This window comes from Phycodurus eques, chromosome 12 (genome assembly GCF_024500275.1).
Source record: "Phycodurus eques isolate BA_2022a chromosome 12, UOR_Pequ_1.1, whole genome shotgun sequence".
NCBI lineage: Eukaryota > Metazoa > Chordata > Actinopteri > Syngnathiformes > Syngnathidae > Phycodurus > Phycodurus eques.
In genome coordinates this window covers 8,449,468-8,471,450 of record NC_084536.1, presented here as the reverse complement: position 1 = coordinate 8,471,450, position 21,983 = coordinate 8,449,468, and the positions used below count along the sequence as shown (strand labels likewise).

Sequence of the window (21,983 nt, the reverse complement as noted above, 5' to 3'; positions counted from 1 at the left end):
CAGGCCCCCCGCCCGCCTCCAGGTCAAAATGTGCATGTCACAATGAATTATGAGAAGCACGCGGCTTTACTGGAGTGTCCAGACTGCAGCCCCTACCCTAACCCACGCCGCCGCGGACTGTGTAGCGATCGGTGCCGATACTAGCCACTTTCTTCCCGAGGTTACGAATACACGACGGTCATATTATGAGGACCTCGCGGCATCATTCGCTATGAGTGCACGAATAGCGACTGAATCCGATGCAAACAGGCATACAGCAATGCTAGTTTGAGCCGCTGATTGTCTCTATGTATCCCTCACAAAAAAATACATGAGCCCATTTTTACTGGCGGTTGAAGCGTTCGTGTTTTTTTCTTTTTTGCTTGATGAACGGGGCAAGAAGATAACAAGATCGTAGTTTGCCAATCACGAACGAGATCGAAGGTTAGCGTTTCGTTTAGGTTAGCATTTAGGAGCTAGTGATTATGTTGTGCAGAATTACAAAATGTGGAAGTTCAGACAAATTGTTCTGGAAGTGAATTTCTATAGGTCGGCAGCTTTGGGGGTTCTTTTTCTTTTATTGCACACATCCGCCATACATTTGAATTCTCATTTCGTTTCCCGAAAAAGTACATTTGACATTGCATGTGTTGGTGTGCAGTGCAATAATTGTTTTATTCAGCCTTAAAATATGACAAAATGAGCTCAAATCATATGTCAATGTGTGTGCTACAAATGACAACGTGCGGAAAATTGCATCACTACAGAGTAGTCAGTGTGGCTGCCTCCTGTTGACCAAAACAAGTACTGCAACATGCTTTAGAAGGCGCTGTCCTGTCGTGCCAGGAAGTAGTCGGCTTTCTTCTTCCTCTTTTCCTTTTGCTTGGGCTTGATGACGAGCGCGTAGAGGAAGATGAAGACCACCGCCAGGAAACAGGAAATGGACACGCACGCCGTCACGAGCCACGTCAACGTCGAGTCTGACGGGACAAACTTTGGTTTGGAAATGGGCACATCTCATTTCAAACCGTAATTTCAACCCCTAACCCTTATTTTAAACAGTAACCCTGGTTTGAAACCCTAATTTAAAAATCGAATCCGATCATGAAACCCTTATTTCAAACCCTAATGTTTGTTTGAAAACCTTATTTGAAACCGTAATTTAACACCATAACTTCCATCCGTCTATTTTCTGTACTGCTTATCCTCACTCGGGTTGCGGGCCTGCTGGCGCCTATCCCAGCGATCTTCGGGCGAGAGTACACCCTGAACTGGTCGCCAGCCAATCGCAGGGCACATACAAACAAACAAGCATTCGCGCACACATTCACACCTACGGGCAATTTCAAGTGTTCAATCAACCTACCACGCATGTTTTTGGGATGCGGGAGGAAACCGGAGTACCCGGAGAAAACCCACGCAGGCACGGGGAGAACATGCAAACTCCACACAGGCGGGACCGGGGATTCAACCCCGGTCCTCAGAACTGTGAGGCAGATGTGCTAACCAGTCGTCCATCGTGACACCCACCCTAACTTGAAACCTTACTTTGAAAACCTATCCCACGCCTGAAACTCTAATTCTAATCCTGATTTGAAACTCTACTTTGAAACCCTAAACTAGCCTTTTAAAGCCAAATTTGAACTCTTAAAACCCTAATTTGAAACCCCCTGTGGCCGTCTTGAAACCCTACTTTGAAAGCCTCCCTATTAGGCCGCTCACCTTCCACGTGGAGAGTGATGGTCACTTCCTGTCTCGCGACCTGGTTTCGGGCCACGCACGTTAGCTGCGTCCCTTCCTCTGCCTCCGCCATCGCCATGACGACCAGCCTCACCTCCACCTGGCAGCCCGACGCCACGCGGCTTTCTCTGCGGAGACGGCGGCGACCGTTTTGTGACCGAGTGCACGTTTCAAAAATAAAAGCTGGACATGACAAATGAAGGTGCAGTACTTCCTCGTGGCCTGCAGGGCACGCCCTTTCAGGTGGGACACGTCCACGTCGGTGCCGTCCACCCACCACCACACCGCGGTGGAGCGAGTCACGTGGCAATCCGTCAGCACCGTGCACGTCACTTCCAGTCCAGAACCTTCAAAGTGAAACAAATTATGTGAAGCAGCGAGCCGCTGTCTGATCCGTTTTAATGAAACGTACTTTTGCGTTTTACTCCAGTATTTTTGTTGTGAAGAAACGCTGCTTTTACTCTGTTACGTTTAGCTACATTGCACCACTGACCTTTCTTTTACAGATATGTATTATTGCTTGCTTTTTGGACTTTTGGACTCATCTGGTGTTGAAGAGAATCTTTTTTTTTTTTTTTTGCTGCTGTCGGATTTTAATATGAAACGACAAAACTTTTTCATTAAAATATTTTTTTTTTTCGCAATTAGCCTCCTAATTGCTTAATTTATATGAACTTAGAATCACCTCAATACAAATGATTAGCTTTAACCTGAAACCAGAAAGAAAAGCTCATTTTACTCAATTCAGCAAAAATGGAAATGTCTGCTTTTGCATTTGAACTCTTCATTTGTATCCCTTATTGCTTGAGCGGTCGACATGTATGTTTTGGTTTGTCAGAGAGACTTGTGTCACATGACTCCGTTTCACCAACCCAATGTTACTTCGAGTGACGTTTGACTCCGTTCCCTCGCTCAAACAATCACAAGGCCGCAAACCTATTCTCCGCGGCCCCGCCCACGCGGAAGCAAAGTTTTCAAAGTGAAAACGGCAGAAACGGAAGTTTATCTTGCAGACAAGGAAAAAGTCATGTGTGTCTGCATCAAAATGGCCACATTTCAGCCTCTGAACTCCACTCTGAACATCGACTGTTTCACGAGCTTAAACAAAGAAAGTTAAAGTAAGAAATTACTTGTGGCTGAATTTTACGTAATATATGTTATTTGATAAAGATTACATTTATTAGTGTTGAGTTCAAGTGATTTTGTTGGGCAATATCTGAAGTCGCAGATTCAACGTTGATGATTTTCTCGACAAAGTTTGTCACCGACCGTGCGAGGCCTCCAAGACGCTTCCGTTCAACGGCGAGATGATCAGCGGTGGCCTGGTTAACTCGGGTTCAGAGGTCGCACTTTGGTCACGTCCTGAAACAGAGATCATGTGGATTTATTACATTATTTGTAGTTACTTGGTATTGATGTAATATGTCAGCGGGTGGTGCACAGTATGACCAAATCTTGTGGCTTCTGATTTAATTTAAAAAAAAAAAAAAAAAAAAAGCGTTTGTCTTTAATATAAAATAAAATCAGAAAGAATTAATACATGCTTTGCTTTAAACCACAGGAAAAAATAAAACATTAAACAAATAATGTTTAATTCCAAAAACATTGCATTTGCAGAACAAACTATGAAGTTCTTTGTTTTATTTCATTAAAACAATATATTTGGGAGGTACTTTTGAGACCATATTTTTGAAAAATGTAAAAAAAAAAAATGGAGATACATAATTTTCAGTGGGCAGCGATTTTTAAACTTGTCCGTGATCAATTTAGAAAAGCAAAACCCTTTATTTATTCATCCAACCACTCTCTCGCTCTCATCCTCACTATGGTCGCGAGCGTACAGGCGCCTATCCCTCCCAGATGACTCTGGGCGAGAGGCAGGGTACACCCTGAACTGGTCGCCAGCCAATCGGAGGGAACATACAAACAAACAACCATTCTACCTACGGGCAATTTAGAGTCTTCAATTAACCTAGCATGCAAGTTTTTGGGATGTGGGGGGAAACCAGAGTACCTGAAGAAAACCCACGCAGGCACGGGGAGAACATGCAAACCCCACACAGGCGGGGCCGGGGATTGAACCCCGCTCCTCAGAACTGTGACGCCGTGCCACCTAAAAAAAAGCACGTATCCCCAAATTCTTGACTTCCCCCAAAAAACAGATTCAACTGGACATTCTTTTCCATTGGTGGGGAGTTTCTTTTTAACTAGATTTTTATTCCTTCATTTGATTTCTAGCAAAACATTTTGGGGGTCAACTTGGTTTTGGAAATCCCGTAACAATGGCGACCGTCTGTTAGCGCACCTTTTACGAGGAGCCGGACGGTGGCAGTGAGTCGGTACTCTTGGAAGTCGACGAGCACGCGGAGTCGACACGTGTACAAACCGGCGTCTGAAAGCCTCGCCGACGGGATCTGCAGTTTTCCCGCAACCTGCCGGAAGGAGCACCACCTGTGGGCCTGGAGGCCCACTGCGCCACTGGAGGTCTGCGAACCAAATCATCCCAATTTGTTTTAGAACCTTTTGCAGGATGTATTTGCATTTGGTTTAAACACTTAGAAGGGTATTCATAATCTGTCTTCAACATTTTTTTTTTTTTTTTTTTAACATTTTGCAGTATTTTTAAATGTTTACAGTAGTCATGCCATTGACATTTTGTACTGCTTTTTAGAATGATTCAGTAAAGTTAAGATATTTTTTTAGAACCGTTTCAAATTTTAGCAGTGTTATTAACATTTAGTGAAGTTTGAAACATTTTGTAGTGTTTTGAATATTTTTCAAGGTTAGTGGTGTTTTTAAATCTTTTTAAGCTTTAAGTGCAGATTTTAACACATTTAAAAAAAACATTTTTAACATTTAGTATTTCTTTTAAAAAAATGGTTGATTTAGTAGAATTTTAAAATTAAAAAAATATTTTCTAAAAACATTGGTATCTTTTTGCAAAAACAAAATAACATTTAGTGGAGCATTTAGTCGTGTCTATTTTTAAGGTCTGGTAAAGTTTTTACCATTTTTGAAAAACATTGTTAACATTTAATAGTTTAAAACATTTTCTTTTAAGCTTTTGTATATAAACAGTTTTTAATTTTTGTTAACATTTGGTATTTTTTTTCAAACAACATTAGTACAGCTTTAAACTGTAGTGTTTTTCACATTTATTTAAAAAATGTGTTTTAATGTGCAGTAATATTTTCATCATATGCTTTTAACAATTAGTAGTGTGTTTATAGTTATTTTCTTTACATTTGGTTTGTTTTCAACATTTAGTAGGCTTTTTACAATTACTTTTTAAGCTTTAGTAGTGTTTTTAACAATTTTTTTGTTAACATTTACGTAGTAGTGTTTTAATATTTATTTTTCAAATTTAGTTATATTTTAACACTTCTTTTTAAGCTATAGTAATATTTGAATTATTAAAAAAAACAAAACAACATTTAGTATTGTTTTTTGCTGCACGCACAAAAGTTGTCTTGGCTGCTAGGGGGCGCCGTTGCTCTCACCTTGACCCACTGGATGCGTGTCTCGGAGAGGTGATTCCCGGCGGGACATCTGAGCGTGACGTTTTCTCCCAGCATGGCGTTGTACTTGTACGACAGTTTGTCCATGTCGGCGGACGACGACGCGTACACCTGCAGCGTCACGCTGCCGCGGATGCAAAATGTCGCGTTTCTACGGCAACGCAACAACAACAGCAACAATGACCAACACGTTAAAAGGGTTGATACATTTCTTTTAAACGTTTAGTGAGGTTTTTATAATTCATGGCAGTTTTAAAGGTCCCCTTCCATCACTGTTTTTCTATTTAATTTTGATCATCTTGGATGTCCTTTTATCGGGTTTGCGGGATAATTTTGCTTGGAAATGCCCAAAATGCCTTTTCTAGTTGGTCTTTTCTGCCTGGCATTGGAGACGGTCAGATTTCTTGGAATTATATGACGTGTAAATGAGCTTTGCTCTGATTGGATCGCTCATCTTCCTCGATTTAAATACGGAAAACTGATTGGTCCATATCACGGCGTCGGCTTGGGCCAGCCAAGCATTCATAGCGACGTTATACTTCCATGCAACATTCATACTTGTGACCCCCGCAAGAGTTTCATCGTAGGGTTATTTGTACACACTAATAATAATGATAATAAACTACTAAATTTAGTAGTGTTTGAAACATTTCCTATTTTTTAACATTTAGTTTGGTGCTTTTAACATTTTTCTTCAACATTTAGAACTGTGTTAAAACTTATTGTGGCATTTTGCATTTTTTTTTGGAAACATTTAGTAGGATTTTTAACATTCAGGATTGTTTTTAACATTTAATAATTTGGAAACATTTCTTTTTACCGTTTAGTAGTGTTTTAAAATCTTCACAATTTTTGAAAAAAAACATTGTCTTTTTTTTAATACTTTGTATTATTTTAAACATTTAGTAGCTGGAAGTGAAATTGAGTTACCTGAACGTGCAGGTGTACTCGCCCGAGTCAGAGGGCCGAGCCGGAAGCAGCCACAAGTCCGTGCCACGCTGCTGGACTCGGCCCTCGCTGTCATCGCCGCCGTCGATGACGCTCGTGCGGTTGTTCTTGGCGACGCGGTAGGCGTCGTCGGGCGGGACGATGTCGCGTACTTTGAGGGCCCTCCGGAACGCGGGAAACGACAAAATCACAGCCTCGCTCTCCAGACGGAACAGCTCAATCTCTGGCAACACCGTGAAACAGCCATCTGGCCAAAACACAACACTAATTATCCTCATTAATACTTTACACCGGGGACGTGCCCGTGGCTTTAGGTGCCCAGGCGCCTGCCCTTTTGCCCTTGATGCCCAAGATGCCACTTGGTAATTATTATTATATATATATATATATATATATTTTTTTTTTACATGTGCGAGCCTGTCTGGGGCCTTTGATCAATAAAATACAATGTAACCATGCTGAAAAAAAAGTATTAAGATATTATTGATGAAGAAAGTAATAAGCGTTTGAAAAGCGAATGGGCATGAGAGAGCGGAGGAGCTGTGGCGTGCCCGCATGAGCTACTTATCCATCTGTCCATACACCTGACTCTGGGCGAGAGGCAGGGTACACCCTGAGCTGGTTGCCAGCCAATCGGAGGGGAGGGCGAGCTACTCATCAACGAGTGAGATTTACATTTATGAGGCATAAAAGTTTCTCAAGTTTCACCAGAATCAGAGGCGCCGTAACAGCGCAGGGAAACAAGGCACCACTGATTACGTCCCCTGCTACCCTTACTCGTACACACAAACACAATTTTACAGCCAGTAAAACGATTGAATTCATCTTGAACGTGGTTCCACGCATTTCCCAACTGCTCTCGAATGCATCATAAGTTATGGCCCTGACACAAAGGAGCAGCAGAGCTGCTCAAAATAGAACAAACAAGCCATCCGAGTTTACTTTTACATGTGGACAATGTATGACAAATTCATAGGACATGTTAACGTTAAGTGATTGATAATGTCGAGTGAGTCGGTGATTTTGAGATGTCGACTGGCAAGGAGATGTCTGTCGCTCAGCTGTCCAGCTCTTAAATAAAAAGTTAGCATTTTGATACGCTATGCTGTGTCATAAAGTCAAATCAGAGCCCTGATCAAAGACTGATATTGTTACCTAAAATATATCAACTCGCTTGCTCGCTATTTGACTCATACAATAAACATAGCCACGCATTGTTTTGCACTGTACGTACTTATGGAGCATTGTTATGAATATTATTGATGCTGTAGCCTCAGAAAGGTTTTGGCGGGCCTCAGGATTCCAAACTGGGTTCCGAGCCAGCAGTTTTTGGGAATGACTGCTCAGGAGTATTATGAATATATTGTTGAGAGATTGTATTTACCTGCTTGATGTAATAAATAATATATATATATATATATATATATAATTATGAAGTAATTCAAGGCAGAGAAGCAATGCTATGCTGTGGATGGAGAATGTGAGGCGGACCACATTCTACCATTAATTTCTCAATTGCGTTTCATTGAAAACCAAAACAATTCTGGGGAATAAAACCACTAACATGTACAGAGCTCCAGGCATCACATGGGAATTTTATTTTGGCCACAGTATAGTTGTGACTTGCACACAAAATGCTAATATGTGACCACAACATGGGTACAATTTGGGCACAAATGACTAATTTGTAGGTTTATTATCATTCCCATCAACAACTCAGCAAATAGTTCACACCTTTGCTAGAAACTGCAATTGCTGGTGCCCTTAAGGTAAGTATATTTTCCTATTCTGTTTCATGATTTGGAAACACAAACACACCTGTCTGTATAAGGTTTATTTAAAAAAAAAAAAAAAAAAAAAAGATTGCGCAAAAGCTGCAATTCCTAACATATATTAGATTTTTGTTTGAAAATTTTCAATACATTTTCCAAATTTTTAAAACAATTCTTTTCATGTAGTTATTATGGGATGTAGAATTTGAATTTAATCTTTCATTTAGGAGGCGATCGGCTCACCCTTGACAGGCATCGGCGGAAGCGCGAATCTTCGTCCGTCAGCAAACTCTACAGCGAGCATCATCAACGCCAAGATGGCCGACATGGCCCACGGGTTGGAGACGCGTCCGACGTGGTGCTGCAGTGCACGGTTTTCAAGCCTCCATGGCGGCCAGCTCACACTTGAGTCTGGAGGGTCTGAGTCCTACATTTGACTCTTAAGTAGAGGTTGATGACATCATCCATCGGTCGTCAGAGAAACGGCGTAACCACGCGATGGACCAACTCCGGCCTGACTCACGTCACATACAGGAGGAAAAAAAAAAAAAAAAAAAAAACTTAAAAACTTGCTTAAAACTTTTTTTTTTTGTTTTTTTTTTCAAAATATGCTAATATGAATATTACCATAATACAATAACTATTCATGTAATTGACATGGTAGGAACTTAAAATATTTTTTTTCTTTAAAGTTGACTTCTGCTTCTGTTTCCTCAGGAGATTACACAAACACGCACACGCGCACACACACACAAGAAAGGAGTTAATCGTGACAATTTTGTTTACATTTAGTTGTTGATATAAGTTTATAGTGGGTTTAACATTTATTCTTAACGTGAGGATAAGCGGTACGGAAGATGAATAAATGTTTTTCGAAATCTTTTCATGTGCAGGAGTGCTTTTTACATTTTTCTTAAATATCTAGTAGTGTTTTAAACATTAGTCTTTAATATTTAGTGGGTTTTTAATTTTGGGAGTTTTTAACCTTTTTAAAAAGATTTTGCAGTGTTTTTTTATATATGTAGGTACTTTTACATTTCTTTAATATTTTGTAGTATCTTTTAACATTTAGTAATAATTTTAACATTTTTACATTTAGTAGTATTTTTAATGTTTTTCAAATTTTGAAGTGTTTTTAATATTAAGTACTACTTTTAACATGTAAACACAAGAAAACAACACACATTGAAAACAATACTGTATTATACTGCATTTGTTTTTAGAATGCTGTAGTGTTTTCAACATAGTAATATTTTGAACAATTAATTATGATTTAATATTGCTTTTTAAGGGTTTCTTTGTTCAACATTTAGTCGTGTTTTTAAAACTTGTTTTGAACGTAGTAGTGTTTTTAACATTTGTTTTTCAGTTGTAGTTTTAACATTCTAAAAAGATCCATCCATCCATTTTCAACACCGCTTATCCTGGTTAGGGTCGCGGGGCGCTGGAGCCTATCCCAGCTGACTTCGGGCGAGAGGCAGACAACACCCTGAACTGGTCGCCAGTCAGTCGCAGGGCACAAAAAAGATTTTGTATTATTTCTAAAATACATTACGCTTAATAAATGTTGGTGTATTTTTTTTTAAACATTTTTCTTTCATCTTTAGTCGTGTTTTTAACATTGCTTTTTAACAGTTATGTTTTTTAACAATGTGTGATGACTGTTTATAATTCCAAACTTTTTTTTAAACTTAGTAGTATTTTATTTATTTTTTTACATTTGATTACATCAAATGTCCATCTCCAGATTATCTGCAGTTCAATTACAGGAAAACTAGATCGGTGGAGGACGCTGTTTCTTTTGCTTTAAAATGTGGATATGAACATGTGAACAAAGGAAACGTTCGATTTATTTTTTTATTGATCACAGCTCCAATTTTAACACAATAATTTCCACTATCCTTATTCAAAAACTGTAGTATCTTAGTCGGTGTAATGCTGTTTGTGAACTGTTCTTAGTTTCTTAAATTTGAGTCACAATGGGTGATTTAATGCCCAATGAATTTGTTTAAAGTACTGGCGCCCCACAGGGTTGAAGTCCTAGTCCACTGTTGTTCTCTCATCATTTTCTTGCCTCTAAACACAATAATCTGCTTCTAATCTAGTCGATGACAAGACTGTCCAATGACGATTCTCAACACAGACCTGACGTGCAATCGATCAGTGTATGTCATTGAGGAAGATCCCATCCATGAAATTACTTTCCGTCAACAAATAACATTGTTAAACACATCTGACAAATACATATAACAACAAGCATTATTCATGTTATTAATGATATTAAGTCATGAAATTATTAACCGACAGAGTGCACTCACGACATGAACAAGTATTTGAAGAAACAGTATGTACTTACATTCCACAGGTGCGTGTTCAGTTTCCTGTCAGTGTTGTTTTAAAGCCCCAACGAGAAGGTTAACTCCAAGGTTTCCCAATGTAACACTTTGTACTCCACAACACACACACACACACACACACGCACGCACACACACGCACAGCGCAGGGGGTCATTTCTACAATGATAAAGTTGTCACCGTTTGAGAAAAAGTCGGAACATTTCTGGAATATATTCAGAATATTAAGAGGGAAAAATAAATAAAGTCATAAAATTACAAGAATATATGTGTAATGTACTGGGAAATAGTCAAAATTGTAACTAGAAAAAAGTTACAATGGTGCATGAATAAGTTGGAACGTTATGAGAAAAACATTTTGAATATTAAAAGGAAAAAAGTCTTAATGTCGCAGGGGAAAGTTGTTATATTACAGGAAAAAAGAAGTGTTAATAAATGATAATGAGAAAAACTGTTTAGAGGAAAAGGTTGTATAGAAAATAGTGTAATGTTAGAAAAATTATGTTATTGTTCAGCAGGAAAGTCTGTCGTGTTATGAAAAAAAGTCATGTCATGAAAATAAAGTCGTTACAAAAATACAGTTGTAATATCCCAGGTCACGAAGAAGAAAAAAAGATGTAATTTTGCAAGAAAAAAATTGGTTTTAAGAAAAAGTGTTAACTTATTGGAAAAGTTGGCATATTACAAGAAAAAGTGTGTAATGTTACAATAATAAGTTGTAATGTTATGAGAAAATAGATGTAATGCTACAAGAAAAAGTGGTAATGTTATGAGAACAGAAAAAAAAGTGGTAATGTTACAATTTATTTGTAATATTATGAGAGGTCACAATATTTAGAGAAGTCACGAAATGTTACAAGAAAAATTGCGTAATGTTATGAGAAACAGTCATGTTATGAGAAAATAGTCGTACTGTTGGAAGAATAAGTCGGAATGTTATGAGAAGGGAGAAATGTAAGTGCAAGAAAAGAGCTAATGCTTCGACAATATATTTGCAGTGGAGGACGAGGAAAGTTGTAACATTTAACATTTAAATTGCCAAGAAATGTTACGAAGTGGAATGTAACATTACGAGAGCAAATTTGTATTGTTGAGAGAAAAGTCGTATTGTCATAATGTTGTTGGAAAAATGTCGTAACGTTACGATAAAAAGTCCATCCTTCCATCAATCCATTTACTTTACCGCTTATCGTCACGAGGGTCGCGGGCTGCTGGAGCCCATCCCAGCTATCTTCGGGCGGGAGGCGGGATACACCCTGAACCGGTCGCCAGCCAATCGCAGGGCACATAGAAGCAAACAACCATTCGAGAAAAAAAATAAGTTAAAAAAAAAAAAGTCAATTTACAAAAAAAAAAAAGTCAATGTGTAGAAGTCGTAATGTTAAGAGAAAATAATTGTTATGCTTGGAGAAAAAAAAATGCGCTTCGAGAAAAAAAAAGTGTAATAATGCTACGAGAATTATTTTTCTCATAATGTTAGTCCATGAAAATAATCGTAACGTTAGGAGGAACAACTGTTAATATAACCAAGAGATCCATAATTGTTCAAATATCTTTTTTCCCCAAGTTTATTGCAAGAAAATGAAAGACAGGACGTCCTGTGGCACGCACACGCACATACGTTAGCAACGTTAGCCTGGGAGCTGACAGGAAGTCTGTTTCTATTCAAATAAAAGCACGAATGAACAAAATGTCGTAAATGCATTTTCCAAAGAGCTACAAGAAAAACAAACAAAAAAAAAGTCAAATGTGGCATCACGCTTCCACTAGCTAGCTTTACGAGGTCACCGTAGACGCTTCAAGCGACACTCAAAACCAACAACTAGTGTGCACAAGTTCACATGGATGACGCCAACTATATTATGCTGGTAGACGAAAAGGACGCATCCCAGTGGACTAAAAGAAAACACTTGTTTATTTTGGAAGTCCATTGTGTTTAAATTAATAGGGTTCTCTCCTGGAGGTGGAAATCTGATGTTTTCTGAAAGTTTGAAGCGCCACGGATGATAACTGTGAGCAGTAAGAGGGGTGGGCAGGGAACCTGTTCCTGTGCAAAATTGACACTCCAAGTCAATTTTCCTGATCATCCAGTTAATTTTTCAGAGGATTTCAAAATGCCTCACAGTTCTGTGGACCGGAGTTCAAATCCCGGCCCCGCCTGTGTGGAGTTTGCAGACAATGGATGGATGGAGTCAGAAAAGAATAGGGTTCTCGTCGGGATCTGGAAAACTGATTTTTGAAACTTTTCTTAAAGAGTAGCGACTGAAACTAACTTGAACTACTGACCAAGACGTGGCAAGGGCTTTGAACCTGTGACTCTACAAGTTTAATTTTTGACACCCAAATAAATTGTCGGTTATACAAAGTTGACACGGTTCTTGTGTTGACATTAAAAAAAATATGCTTTAACTGTCACAAGTGACCAATGCGTGTCAAAGAACATGTACCTGTTCCTGTACCAATTATAGATTTTTGAAACAGAGATAAATCGCCGAATGTCAGATATTGGAAATCAATAGGGTTCTTGCCTGGATCTAGAAAGACTGGTGTCTCCTGAAAGTTTGAAGAGTAGCAGTTAATACCTGTGAATTGGAACGAGATAGGACTAAGAACCTGAACCTGTAGCGATCTGCCTCATTTGGCTCTAGAGAAAACACGGTTTCAGAGAAAGTCTCAAGACTGGTCGGAAACTGTCAACAGCAACAAAACGGTGACCGCATTTGGGGGTGGCGCCACCATTTTGTTTCTTCCACGGGTGCCATAGTAACAGGAGAGGGCTTTTCTTAACTCCCAGTCTTCGTTTGTGATTGGGCTCTGGCTTCTCAAACATCCGGGACATCAGCTGTGGCCTCATCGTTGCTATGGTAACTGTTGTCCCCAAACACAAAATGGTGTCCGTGTGTGGGGGTAGACCCACCATTTTGTGTCTTCCAAAGTTGCAATGGTAACAGGAGTCCAGGGAGGACTTTGTCTTTGTGATCCAGCTCCAGCTTTTCAAACATCTAGAACGTCGCTGAGACTTCCTTGTCATTGTTGCTGTGGTAGGTAACTGTTGTCCCAAGCACAAAATCCATGTGTCCAGACATTTTTCATCTTTTGAAGTCTTCTTCAGTTGCTATGGTAACAGGAGTGCAAGGAAGACTTCCTGTCTTTGAGCTGACTCCAGCTTCTTACGCATCCAGAATGTCGCTATGACATCCTTGTCATCGTTGCTATGTTAACTGTTGCCCCAAACACAAAATGGTGTGTGTGTGTAAGGGGGTTGTTGATCAACCATTTTTTGCTTTCCAGTCTTCCACGGTTGCCATGGTAACAAGGTTCCAGTGAGTTTTTTCTTAAACTCTTCTTTTTCTTAATTTTCCTGCCGTTAGAATGTTTGCTGACACATTATCGTTGCTATGGTAACTGTGGTCCCAAACACATCCATGTGTGTGTCAAGACACTATTGGTGGTGCATGTGCCTAGCTACAGCAACAACACTGACAAAATACAGTACATATGTAGTACCTACACCTAACCCTCATCTTAAACCTAACCCAATTTTATGTGTAGACTTATTTGGGTAAGGTACCGCGTCCGTACCCATGTATTTTGTCCAACTTTTGTTGCCGTAGCAACAACGCTCGACAAACTGTTGCGCATGCGCACCGCAGCTATTGCGTTGTGGATCCACCATTTTGCGTCTTACACGATTGTCATGCTAACATGGATTTTTTCTCCCTATTCTCAATTTCTTTATGGTCCGGAACATGTTGACAACATCTTATGCATCACAAACATACACACTCTCATCAATAAATCAATATTTTGTCTATTCACAGCGTATTATTATAATATATATTTTTTGTACATACACAACTTTATTGACTTCTTTTTTTGGTACGCACACATTCTGTGCAGACAGCACGTCGCCCTCTGTGGGTGGAAGCAAGCAAGACGGTGGGGTAAGGTTTGGATGTGCATTGGAAAATAATCACAATAAAAAATAAAAAAATAAGGGAAGAAAAATAACTCACGCTCGTGTGGGAGGATTAAGAAAAAAATATGACTCAGGAATCCATCTTGTTTGTCCTAGTTTGCCCTCACTTTCTGCCTGAAGAGAGTCCCCAACTCACTTTACGTATCACCATGACAAACACACTTCAACTTCATCATCACCACCACCACCACCAACATCATCCTCTTCCATCATCCCGCTCACACGAGAACACTGACAAACATTTACGGACTGGTTAAAACTTTTCCGACAGTTAGAAGACGTTCAAAGTCCGGGAGAAACCACAAGGACGAAGATGACGAGCACCAGGAAATTTTTCAGGGATTTCCTTCTTCAGGAATTCACATTTGACTCCTTCCTCCTGTCGCGGAAGGGTACGTGGAGTCCTCGTCCGCGGGTCCGGTGGGATTGCGGTTGTAGAAGTGGTTGGCTTCTGAGATCCAGTGTTAGCGAGGGCTAGGCAGAGGAGCAGAAGGAAGAGGAAGTGGACAAGGAAGAAGAGGAAGAAGTCTACCAGCTGAGAAGGTTGCTTCGACCCAGTGTCATGAAGTAGACCTGACTGGACCCGCCGGACCGCACAGAGGCAAAGAAAACCTAAAGTGACAAACACAGACACACACACAGACTTATTAACACAACATTGTACTTTTTATGGCTCAAGCAAAATTTGGACTGGTCCCAGGTTTGAGGGTCTGTTGGTGTGTTGTGACTGGGGATCCTTGATGGAGTGGAAAATCATGGGGTGAGGGCTGATTGGCTGAAGTGAGTGTCTGATGGCACATTTACTGTTTTCTACCAGGGCTCTTGAATCAGCCAACTATGGAGGACATCCCACTGGCTCCAAATCTAGTCCTTGGTGCTTGAGACTGGCACCTAGGGATCCTTGGCAAGTGGTTGGTGGTGGGGGCAGGATCTGTAGTAGGTGTATGGTGGTGTTGTCTGAGTTTCTGCCAGGGGTCTTAACTCAGCCCCAGTTCTGGTCCCAGGTGTTTAAGGTTGTGGGTGGTGCCGAGAGGTGCCTGGGGATCCTCGACAGTGTGGTTGGGGCAGGAGCGTTATTGGGTGTCTGGTGATGCTTTTGGCTCGGTTCCCTTCAGTGGGTGGCTCACTGGCTCCTGGTCTGGTACCAGATGGTTGGATCCTTGGCAGGGTATGGCTGGCTGTGGTGGGGCAGGATCTTTAGTAATGTGTCTGGTGCTGTGTATTCTGCCAGCACGCTGCCTCCTGGCCTGGGTCCAAGGTTCTTGGGGGGTATGGCACTGGGTGTCTGGGGACCTTCAGTTGTGTGGCTGTCTGTGGTTGTCTGGTGGTGCCACGTCTGATGTCACCCCCTCAGGAAGGTTGCCATCCCTCTGACTTGGTGGTGTGGGCAGAGGTGCCAGGGGATCCTTGATGGGTGGCTGGCTATGGTGGGGGCAGGATCTGTAGTGGGTGTCTGGTGGTGCCGTGACTTCGCCAAGCCTTTTGGCACAACCCCCCAACAGACCACTGGCTCCTGGTATGGTATTTGGCGGTACCATGTCAGAGGTTGTTCCTTCTGACAACCCTGGTGGGGCTTCGTTTGGCGTGTGGGATGCGGGTTGGGGTGGGCTAGGGCAGTGGCCTGCCTGTGCTTTGGGTCCCTCACACTGGGTCAGGACTTAAAACCAAATTATGTGGTTTAAGGACTTCAGCCTGGTGTGGAGGCTGGCGATCTCACCTTGTCATTCCTCTCGCACAGGAACTTGAGTCTCTGGGCCCTCTTGTGCATGAAGACACCATCCAGGTGGCCCGTCTCCACCGAGCGGATCTCAATGGCCTTCTCGCCCCAGCCCATGATTTGGTTGGAGCGGATGTAGGCTACAAAAACAGAAAATCAATATCAACACGTCCAAACACTAAAAACGTATGTATCAAAGAAAATGTCAAAGGTTTATGGACTATCGGAAAGCGTTTATTAAAACAAAGTAACAATGACCAGTGTTAAGATTTTTTTCAAAGGTGAAGTTAAAAACCCCATTTTTTCAATGGTCATTGGAAATTCGTAGTCAAACACGTAAAAAAAAGTAATGCATTAACTGAACAACTGACAGTGACAGTATTGATTCCGATGTTGGCCTATTAATACCGTACCGACAGCAATAATGATGTTAATATGTAGATATTTTGACCCACGCAAGAAAATGCAAAAAACAGAATACCGACTGGGAGGTATTGCCGAATTGAATTGTCTTGTCTTGTGAAATTGTAGGTTCTATTCAAAAATTATTTCAGTAAAATAATACCTTTATAAGAAAAAAAGTTAACTGAAAGAAACAAATCTTAATTGTAAATTTAAGAGAAAAAAGTAACAATTTAGCAAAAAAGTCCCACTTCAGTTGCAAGAAAAATATTTTAATTAATTGAAAAGGAAATTTGTAGATTTTAAGAAAAAAAAAAAAAAGTACGAAATGAAAATAACTTTTAATAGGAGTTCTTGGCGAGTATTTTGCGAGTCTTTAGCGTGAGTGTTTTAGCAGTCTCACCGACAGAGGTGGGCATCTCCCCCCACTGCAGCACCACATCCTTGGTGATGCGTCCGTACGTGTTGACATAGACTCCCTCATCCTCGTAGCAAACCAGCAGCTCGATGCCGTCCGTGTTGGGCAGAATGATGATGGCATGAGACTGGATGTGCGTTTGGATCTGCCCAGAGAAAAGCTTACGGATGAGCTGCCACATTCATCAATTAACAAAAAAGGCAATTTTGCCGTCTTACATGGGTCGGCAGGTAAATGTCATAGACCGCCCCGGAGTCCACGTCCACAGCGTGGAAGCCCGAGGACGAGCCGTAGATCACCTTCAACCTCTGGCCTTCCTCCACCGTCAAGTCTACAAGCAGGGGCTTGTGAACCAGCTCGCCGAAAGACTGCAGTTCACAAGAAGAAAACAGTTACCAGTTAACTCCACCAAGCACAAATGCAAGGAAGGGATTCTGGATTCACAATCATGCATTGTAAAAATGCATTATACATAGGTAGAAAGGTTTTCCAGAATTTTGAGGTCAACTTTGGGGATGCGTATTATACATGGGTGGGCATTATACACAAGAAATTACAGTAAGTGCGGCACGATAATGACTGACAAACATTCAAAATCTTCCGGTAGCCCTTGTGGTGGACAGAGCAACTACAACCAGGATTTCTCAAAATCGTGAACGTTTGGGATTGATCAATAACACCAAATTTTTAGCCAAATTCTGGTTGACAACTTGCTGGAAACGACGTGTATGTGCAAAATAAATTAATGTGAATAAGAAATTTTAACTGACTGCCATAAAATCCTTGCACCCTCACCTTTAAGTCATAATTTTACGAGAAACAAGTTGGAGCATTCATAGAAAAGGTCACAATTTTATGACAAAAATAACTTTTCATGCGAAAAAAAACCTTGCAATTTCATAAGAGAAAAAAAATAATTCTCACGAGAAAAAGTCTTCACGAAATCTAACATTATGTGAATTATTTTTTTATTTTATGAAATAAATGTGTAATTTTACGAGAAAAAGCTGTAACTATAAAGGACAAAAAAATTTCATTCATTAATTCATTTTCCGTACCACTTATCCTCACTAGAGTGGCGGGCAGTCAATGGAAGAAGCTGGCTCAAGAGAGATGGAACGTCACCTCTCTGGGAGGGAAGGAACCCGAGCTGGTGTGTGGGGTTGAGAAGTTCCGACTAGATATAGTCAGACTCACCTCCACACACAGCTTGAGCTCCGGTACCAGTTACTCGATAGGGATGGGACTCGCTTCCACTCTGGAGTTGCCCACAGTGAGCGGCGCCGAGCAGGTGTGGGTATACTTATAGTATTGCCCCCAGCTCAGCACCTGTACATTGGGGTTCAACCCAGTGGACGATCCCAGCTATCTTTCGAGGAGAGTACACCCTGAACTGGTCGCCAGCCAATCACAGGGCACATATATACAAACAACCGTTCGCACTCACATTCACACCTTTGGGCAATTTAGAGTCTCTAATGAACCTACCATGCATGTTTTTGGGATGTGGTAGAAAAAGCGGAATACCCGGAGAAAATCCACACAGGCACGGGAAGAACACGCAAACTCCACACAGGCGAGGCCGGATTTGAACCCGTGTTCAAATCAAATTGTGAGAACGATGTTCTAACCAGTCGTCCACCGTGCCGCCCAAAAAATGTAATTATACAAATAAAAAGACTGGTGAAACTTAAAAGGCGGTAAATTGAGAAACAAGTTGTGACATTATGAAACAAAACTGGTAATTGTACAAGAAATCTGAAGGACTTAAAGGGTAGAAGAATTTTTGTTTGCATTTTGTGCAAATTCAGGCACAATTTTACGAGAAAAGCCGTAGCTTTACGACAAAAGACGCAACTGTAAAAGATAAGTCAGAATTTTGGAAAATAAAGTTGCAAGTCTAATTTTACAAAAATTAAATCTTAATATTACGAGAAAAAAATGGTAAAAAGTACATTTTATGAGAAAAGTTTGCATCCTAGGTGAAAAGAATATTGTATATAATATAAAGACATTTTTTCCGAGCCACCCTTTTCAAGGCGTGAGCTGTCATCAATACCACCCTCATCCTGAATTTTGTCAGTTCGGGACCAACTCCTCACCTTGAAGGCCATGAACTTGTGGTAAGGTTTGGGTGCCCACGCGTAGACCTCCACAGAGTTCTTCAAGGCAAGAACCAAGAACTTGATCCTCTCATATTTGACTGCAGGTCAGAGTTCAAAGTCAAGAACTAAGAAGAGGAGTAGCAAAGGGTAACGCTGGGTGGAAATGAGGCCGGGACTTACCGACTTTGTAGTGGACGCAACCTTCCAGGTCGCCCACGGTGGTCCAACCTTGTTTCTTCTCCACCTCGGGGTCGTTGTGCAGAATCTTGTTCCGCAGCCACGACAAGTAGTAAACGCGCAGCTTGTTCTTTTTACCTGGTGGTGTAAGCATTATCATCTTTGGAAAGACAATTTTTTTCTCCGACTGAATTGGAGAATAATCTATATTTACAGGGTATTTGCAGGTTTAAGGAAGGCAAATAAAAGTATTTAAGAGACCACTTCAATCCAATTTTCACTATGATAAGAACAAAGTTGGAAATTTAGGAGAAAAAGTCATGAATGAAAGAGCAGAAAATTGTGACATAAAATATTCATTATTTTACAGTCAAAAAGTTATTTTAGTAGTTTTTGAACAGAAAAATGGCTCATATTTTCATGAGAATGTTATAATTTAGGAGATAAACAGATTATAATTTATAGATAATATATAGATAGATAATAATTTAGGAGGAAAAAAGTCAAAGTTTGGGAAAAATAGGTATTCATTTTAGGAGAAATAACTTAATTTGGTGGGTAGAGGTTGTAATGTTACAAAACATAAGTCGGAATATGTACAGTGGGACAAAAAAGTATTTAGTCTGCCACCAATTATGCAAGTTCTGCACCTTAAAAAGATGAGAGCCCTGTAATTTTAATCATAGGTATACCTTACCGACAAAACGAAAAAAAGAAAATCAGAAATCACGTCTTATTTTTAAAGAATTTATTAGGAAACAAAGTAAATATTTGGTCAATAACAAAAGTTCATCTCAATACCCTTTGTTGGCAATGACAAAGGTCAAATGTTTTCTGTAAGTCTTCACAAGGTTTTCACACACTTTTGGCCCATTCCTCCATGCAGATCTCCTCAAGACCAGTGATGTTTTGGGGTGGTCGCTGGGCAACACAGACTCTCAATCCCTCCAAAGATTTTCTATGGGGTTGAGATCTGAAGACTGGCTCGACCACTCCAGGACCTTGAAGTGCTTCTTACGAAGCCACTCCTTCGTTCCCCAGGCGGTGTGTTTGGGATCATTGTCATGCTGAAAGACCCAGCCACGTTTCATCTTCAACGCCCTTGCTCATGGAAGGAGGTTTTCACTCAAAATCTCACAATACATGGACCCATTCATTCTTTCCCTTACACGGATCAGTCATCCTAGTCCCTTTGCAGAAAAACAGCCCCAGTTTTATCTGACCATATGACATTCTCCCAGTCCTCTTCTGGATCACCCAAATGCTCTCTAGCAAACTTCAGACGGGCCTAGACATGTACTGGCTTAAGCAGGTGGACACGTCTGGCACTGGCACAGGATTTGAATCCCTTGCGGCGTAGTGTGTTCCTGCTGGTAGCCTTTGTTACGAGCTCTCTGCAGGTCATTCACTAGGTCCCCCCGGTGTGGTTCTTGGATTTTTGCTCACCGTTTTTGTGATCATTTTGACCCCACGGGGTGAGATCTTGCGTGGAGCACCAGATCGAGGGAGATTTCAGTAGTCTTGTATGTCTTCCATTTTATAATAATTGTTCCCACAGTAGATTTCTTCACACCAAGCTGCTTACCTATTGCAGATTCAGTCTTCCCAGCCTGGTGCAGGTCTACAATTTTGTTTCTGGTGTGCTTTGACAGCTCTTTGGTCTTGGCCATAGTAGAGTTTGGACTGACTGACTTGAGGTTGTGGACAGGTGTCTTTTATACTGATGAGTTCAAACGGGTGCCATTAAAACAGGTAACGAGTGGAGAACAGAGGAGCCTCTTAAAGAAGTTGCAGGTCTGTGAGAGCGAGAAATCTTGCTTGTTTGTTGGTGAGCAAATACCTATTTTCCACCCTAATTTGCTAATAAATTATTTAAAAATAAGACAATGTGATTTTCTGGATTTCCCCCCCTCATTTTGTCTGTTATATGTGAGGTATACCTATGATGAAAATTATCGGCCTCTCATCTTTTTAAGTGGGAGAACTTGCACAATTGGTGGCTGACTACACTTTTTGCCCCACTGTAAATTTATGAGAAAAGTGATAGTTTTAGAACAAACAAGTTAGAATTTGGGGGTATAGTTGTAACTTTGCGCGAAACTAGTCGAAATAAATTAGAATTTTACGAGAAATACATAAATTGTAATTTTAGAAGAAACAGGTTGTAATATTGGGGGGAAAAGTCATAATCTGACATTCATTCATCGTCCGTTCCGTTTATCCTCACTAGGGTCGTGGAGGTGCTGGAGCCTATCCCAGCTATCTTCGGGCGAAAGGCGGGGTATACCCTGAACTGAACATAATCTGATAATTAAGTCAAAATAAGTTATACTTTTACGAGAAATAAGTTTAAAATTTTGGGACATTTCGGAGTAAAAAGTTAATTTACGAGAAATAAATCATAATTCTAGGAGAAATACTTTGGAATTCATGGGGGAAACGCGTGATTTTACAAGACAAAAAAATTAAATAAGTCGTAATTTTACCATAAATATGTAAATGTTTGTAGTAAAAAGTTGTAATTTTATGAGAAATAAGTTTTAGGAGAAACAAGGAGCAATTTAGGGGAGAAGTCGTAATTTTACGAGAAAAAAACCCCGAAGAAAACCGTAATTTTACAATAAATAAGTAAAAATGTTTGGAGCAAAACGTAGTTTTATGAGAAATAAGTCATCATTTTTGGAACAAAAAGTCATAATTTTAGAAGAAAAAGTTTCAAACATTTTATGGGAATAGGTGAAATTTAGAAATAAATAAAATAGATTTGCAGTTTTAAGAGACAAAAAATTGTAATTCGAAAGGAAGATTTGTCATTTCATGAAAAACAAGTTGCAACGTTATGAGAAAAATGTCCTAATTTGACAAGAAACATGG

General features: G+C 40.3%; 2 protein-coding genes across 14 annotated transcripts in view; both read right to left on the bottom strand.

Annotated features, from left to right (window-relative positions):
* Positions 1–520: 520 nt before the first annotated feature.
* Positions 521–10,658, bottom strand: LOC133410942 (interleukin-1 receptor type 2). 2 transcript variants are annotated; one of them, XM_061692622.1, is made up of 9 exons: positions 10,314–10,658; positions 8,201–8,471; positions 6,168–6,432; positions 5,220–5,388; positions 4,106–4,205; positions 2,989–3,081; positions 1,931–2,066; positions 1,702–1,847; positions 521–959 (listed from the first exon to the last, which is right to left on the bottom strand). In XM_061692622.1, exons 2-9 carry the CDS (start codon positions 8,283–8,285, stop codon positions 799–801), a joined length of 1,155 nt encoding a protein of 384 aa, XP_061548606.1. In that variant the 5' UTR covers positions 8,286–8,471; positions 10,314–10,658; the 3' UTR covers positions 521–798. The 2 variants fall into 2 exon arrangements, with proteins under 2 accessions (XP_061548606.1, XP_061548605.1); XM_061692621.1 differs by having other exon boundaries at positions 4,025–4,205; positions 10,314–10,540.
* A 1,127-nt stretch (positions 10,659–11,785) lies between these two features.
* LOC133410701 (mitogen-activated protein kinase kinase kinase kinase 4-like) overlaps positions 11,786–21,983 on the bottom strand; it is a 93,306-nt gene continuing 83,108 nt past the window's right edge. For 8 of the 12 annotated variants that reach the window (XM_061692153.1, XM_061692156.1, XM_061692152.1 and 5 more), the window contains 6 exons: positions 19,113–19,247; positions 18,930–19,030; positions 17,046–17,195; positions 16,813–16,972; positions 16,008–16,147; positions 11,787–14,902 (listed from right to left, as the gene is read on the bottom strand). In XM_061692153.1, coding sequence (XP_061548137.1) covers positions 14,819–14,902; positions 16,008–16,147; positions 16,813–16,972; positions 17,046–17,195; positions 18,930–19,030; positions 19,113–19,247 — 770 coding nt within the window. In that variant the 3' untranslated portion in view covers positions 11,787–14,818. Of the gene's footprint in view, positions 14,903–16,007; positions 16,148–16,812; positions 16,973–17,045; positions 17,196–18,929; positions 19,031–19,112; positions 19,248–21,983 lie in introns of all 12 variants that reach the window. The other 4 variants (XM_061692163.1, XM_061692164.1, XM_061692151.1 and 1 more) reach the window with 1 other exon arrangement.